Source organism: Scylla paramamosain, chromosome 23 (assembly GCF_035594125.1).
Source record: "Scylla paramamosain isolate STU-SP2022 chromosome 23, ASM3559412v1, whole genome shotgun sequence".
Taxonomy (NCBI): Eukaryota; Metazoa; Arthropoda; class Malacostraca; order Decapoda; family Portunidae; genus Scylla; species Scylla paramamosain.
This window is the reverse complement of record NC_087173.1, coordinates 21,864,516-21,869,515: the sequence shown is the minus strand read 5'-3', so window position 1 is coordinate 21,869,515 and position 5,000 is coordinate 21,864,516. Positions and strand designations below refer to the sequence as shown.

The following is a 5,000-nucleotide window of genomic DNA, read 5'->3' as shown; positions in this document are numbered from 1 at the left end:
TGCCTATCCAAATCTATCCTAACCTAACCTAACCTAATCTAACCTATCCTAACCTAACCTAACCTTACCTAACCTAACCTTACCTAACCTAACCTTACCTTACCTATCCTAACCTAACCTAACCTATCCTAACCTAACCTTACTATCCTAACCTTGCCTATCCAAATCTATCCTAACCTAACCTAACCTAATCTAACCTAACCTTACCTAACCTTGCCTTTCCTAATCTATCCTAACCTAACCTAACCTAACCTAACCCAGCTAGAAACTGAGGTAAATCTTTGAAATTCCATCCTGACCTTATTGTTCATTTGCGGCAAGGTAATGTGGGGTTATAAATTCTCCTGGCAGTGTGATATAGACCTTGAGACGCTCCATACTGACGCGCGGTTTATTGCGGGAAACTGCAATTGTACCGAATGAAAAGTATCTCAAGAATATGGCAAGTTTACGTTAATAGATTCAGCTACCTGTGATGGGAGTGTGTTCGTCAGTCTATCCACGTGAACTGAAAGAAAAGAAGTTGCGTCAGGCTTAAGAGGAACTGTGGCGTAAACCTTAGACTTGTGCCCTCTTGTGATTCATGTTCTCTCTCTCTCTCTCTCTCTCTCTCTCTCTCTCTCTCTCTCTCTCTCTCTCTCTCTCTCTCTCTCTCTCTCTCTCTCTCTCTCTCTCTCTCTCTCTCTCTCTCTCATGATATTTCAATGATTTTTTCCAAACTTTTATCATTTATTTGTTTATTTATTATTTTTACTTTTCAATTTCATCTCTTGATATAAAAACGAAAAAAAAAATATTAGCATAAGTTTTTTCAATTAAATACATGTGTGTGTGTGTGTGTGTGTGTGTGTGTGTGTGTGTGTGTGTGTGTGTGTGTGTGTGTGTGTGTGTGTGTGTGTGTGTGTGTGTGTGTGTGTGTGTGTGTGTGTGCCTGCATAAGCACTCCCACTCTCTCTCTCTCTCTCTCTCTCTCTCTCTCTCTCTCTCTCTCTCTCTCTCTCTCTCTCTCTCTCTCTCTCTCTCTCTCTCTCTCTCTCTCTCTCTCTCTCTCTCTCTCTAAGCTGCTGTGAATCCTCCTGAAGTGTGTGTGTGTGTGTGTGTGTGTGTGTGTGTGTGTGTGTGTGTGTGTGTGTGTGTGTGTGTGTGTGTGTGTAGTCTTTAACAATAAGATAGAGAGAGAGAGAGAGAGAGAGAGAGAGAGAGAGAGAGAGAGAGAGAGAGAGAGAGAGAGAGAGAGTAGGTAGGTAGGTAAGATAAACAAATTCTCTCTCTCTCTCTCTCTCTCTCTCTCTCTCTCTCTCTCTCTCTCTCTCTCTCTCTCTCTCTCTCTCTCTCTCTCTCTCTCTCTCTCTCTCTCTCTCTCTCTCTCTCTCTCTCTGGTGGGGTAAGCGGATAGGTCAATTAAGCTAATGAGTCAACCTGGTTATTGAGAGAGAGAGAGAGAGAGAGAGAGAGAGAGAGAGAGAGAGACATATCAGGTCTCTCTCTCTCTCTCTCTCTCTCTCTCTCTCTCTCTCTCTCTCTCTCTCTCTCTCTCTCTCTCTCTCTCTCTCTCTCTCTCTCTCTCATGATATTTCAATGATTTTTTCCAAACTTTTATCATTTATTTGTTTATTTATTATTTTTACTTTTCAATTTCATCTCTTGATATGAAAACGAAAAAAAAATATTAGCATAAGTTTTTTCAATTAAATACATGTGTGTGTGTGTGTGTGTGTGTGTGTGTGTGTGTGTGTGTGTGTGTGTGTGTGTGTGTGTGTGTGTGTGTGTGTGTGTGTGTGTGTGTGTGTGTGTGCCTGCATAAGCACTCACTCTCTCTCTCTCTCTCTCTCTCTCTCTCTCTCTCTCTCTCTCTCTCTCTCTCTCTCTCTCTCTCTCTCTCTCTCTCTCTCTCTCTCTCTCTCTCTCTCTCTCTCTCTCTCTCTCTCTCTCTCTCTCTCTCTCTCTCTCTCTCTCTAAGCTGCTGTGAATCCTCCTGAAGTGTGTGTGTGTAGTCTTTAACAATAAGATAGAGAGAGAGAGAGAGAGAGAGAGAGAGAGAGAGAGAGAGAGAGAGAGGGTAAGATAAACAAATTCACTCTCTCTCTCTCTCTCTCTCTCTCTCTCTCTCTCTCTCTCTCTCTCTCTCTCTCTCTCTCTCTCTCTCTCTCTCTCTCTCTGGTGGGGTAAGCGGATAGGTCAATTAAGCTAATGAGTCAACCTGGTTATTGAGAGAGAGAGAGAGAGAGAGACATATCAGGTCTCTCTCTCTCTCTCTCTCTCTCTCTCTCTCTCTCTCTCTCTCTCTCTCTCTCTCTCTCTGGTTATTGAGAGAGAGAGAGAGAGAGAGAGAGAGAGAGAGACCCTGATGTGTGTGTGTGAACTGAACTGAAAGAATTAACATATGAAGAAATGTTTGAGGAAATGAAGCTGCCAACATTGGAACAAAGAAGAGTGAAAGAGGAGATTTAATACTAATCAATGTATGCATCCCTTTCACTTCTTGCACCCCTGAATTGCTGAAATTAAAAAAAAAACCTAAAATACAAAGTTGATGTGGTCTGTATTAATAACAAAACCACTTTTTCCTTTTTTAATGTTCATTCACAAAGCTTACAGAACACTGGTGTACCAAACAAAATTATTATTATTATTATTATTTTTTGCTGAAAAAAATATTGTGTATATAAAACTATATTTTTGCTTTAATTATCCATCCTTGAACTCCTTAGGAACTGGCCTTGCACCCCCTAGGGGTGCGAGCACCCCTGGTTAAGAACCACTGACCTAAATGAAGGGCACCAACTTCTAACATCTACTTAACAAAAAATCTTTTAATCTTGGAGTGCTGTTCTGATAATGGAATGACAAGTTATTGTATTAAATCAACACATTTTATAGGAATATGAAGAGAGAGAGAGAGAGAGAGAGAGAGAGACCTGCTTCTCCTTCATTGTTGAGTGAGATGATTAAAGTGTGAGATGTTTATCCTGACATGCAAGCACTACACGCTTGTTGTGATCAGAGGAGCCCAATGGAGAAGATGGGATAAGTGCATAAGCAGAAGTATTAGAGATGAGGAAAAGATCAAGACTGTTAGGCATATCTTCAAGGCAGTCAAGAATATGAGTAGGGTGTTGCACCAGTTACTCTAGGTTGTGGAGGATAGCAAAGGCTAGTTCACCAGGATGGTCTGTGAAGGGAGAGGAAAGCCAATGCTGGTGATGAACAGTGAACTCTCCAAGAATATGGAGATCTTTGCCAAAGGGAAAAGAGTCAGAATGTGCTGCACTTTGGAAGTTAAGTAGTCAAAGAATATTTTTATAGTCAGAGGAGTTTTGGTGAAAGGTATACAGCACATATCAATTTGATTCCAGAGTGACTTTGTAATTGTAGATAAATTTTGGAGAATTTGGAAGATTGAAGAGCATGGACATGAGAGTAAGTTGTGGAAAGAAAAGATAGAAGTGAATTAGTCAAGCAAATATGGAGATTTGAATCTTGAAATTTACATAGTATTCATTGTTATTCATTTGGCATCTTTTTTTCTCTTGTAGGGTGTTGATGATAAGCTCTTGGGAAAATGACAATCCACAGAGGACATGTCTGTTGTCAAAATAACAGGTGTACTTCTTACATTGAGTGGGTGGTCAAGAGGCCCAGGAGCTTTTCTCCGGTGAGTAATGTTTTGATGATGGCCAGTAAATAAACAAAATATGCCAAATTACCATATTGAAAAGCTGTATGTTATATATTCTGTGCTTATCTTTCAGGTGTAAAGGCTGCTGCAGATCTGTAGGACGGTGGAGTTTCCTGACACAAGCTGAGGCTAAGCTAGAAGGACCTACCTTAAGGTCCTTTGAGATACCAGGAGTTGTTTCAAGAAAGCATGGCACCAGTGACTCTGAGAATTCAGAAGAAGGTGGTGTCTTTGTAAGTCCAGAGCCTGAGGATACTCAGTCTCAATGGCGAATGAGGTTAAGAGAGACGGGCGAGTGAGCAGAGCCCCTCTCAAGAGCTACGTCCACGCAGAAGGAAGGGAAGTGAAAGATGGAGAAAGGACACCACCACCACAGTAGCCAGATGGATGCCAGTGAGGAACCCTTTGTCATTCATACTCCTCTTATTAACAAACAAAAGGTTAGAAAACAAGCTACTTTGTTTTCAGAGTCTACATTGTCATTGTCACTCTATAATATCAATAGTAGTTTTAGAAATATATACACACACACACACACACACACACACACACACACACACACACACACACACACACACACACACACACATTCATTCATTTACCATTGTTCATAATAAAGGTGTTTCTTAGAGTGAGCAGTGAGAGGTGAGCAGAGGCAGCAATGGGCCACCTGAGAAATCATATTAAAAGAGCTAGGAAAGGACTAGATATTGATAGGCAGACAGGCAGGGCAGTTAGTTGTGGGCTGAGCAACAGAGAGCATTGTTTATATCTGCTGGTAGTTACAATAATAACATTTGGGCCCAGTATTCTGAACCACTTTGCTCTCTCTCTCTCTCTCTCTCTCTCTCTCTCTCTCTCTCTCTCTCTCTCTCTCTCTCTCTCTCTCTCTCTCTCTCTCTCTCTCTCTCTCTCTCTCTCTCTCTCTCTCTCTCTCTCTCTCTTTTTTTTTTTAAACAAATATTTACAGAAAGGCTTAAAATTCCACATTGAGTGTGGAATTATTTAAAAAGCCTATGATAGTATTTTTTTACAGGAATAACACTATACATGCTTAACATAAAGATTACAATGTTAATACAATAAAATAGTAAAAATTTAAAGCGCCAGTGGGGACAGGTGCGTGCTACGCCAGCTGTGGGCTGCCAGCTTCACCTGGTGCGTGGACATGTCCTGCACTTGGGGCGTGGCCGCCAAGTGGCCACGGCCGCTCTCTCTCTCTCTCTCTCTCTCTCTCTCTCTCTCTCTCTCTCTCTCTCTCTCTCTCTCTCTCTCTCTCTCTCTCTCTCTCTCTCTCTCTCTCTCTCTCTCTCTCTCTCTC

The 5,000-nt window shown here is 41.5% G+C and overlaps 1 protein-coding gene across 12 annotated transcripts in view; it reads left to right on the top strand.

Moving 5' to 3' along the window:
• The window catches only part of LOC135112419 (uncharacterized), a 37,035-nt gene that overhangs the window by 24,579 nt on the left and 7,456 nt on the right, over window positions 1-5,000 (top strand). For 7 of the 12 annotated variants that reach the window (XR_010274361.1, XR_010274362.1, XR_010274365.1 and 4 more), the window contains 2 exons: window positions 3,537-3,655; window positions 3,753-4,119. Coding sequence is in view for 2 of the 12 variants with exons in the window: in XM_064026875.1 (XP_063882945.1) it covers window positions 4,067-4,119 (53 nt within the window). In the remaining 10 variants the exon portion in view is untranslated. The remainder of the gene's footprint in view (window positions 1-3,536; window positions 3,656-3,752; window positions 4,120-5,000) is intronic. The other 5 variants (XR_010274370.1, XR_010274369.1, XR_010274371.1 and 2 more) reach the window with 2 other exon arrangements.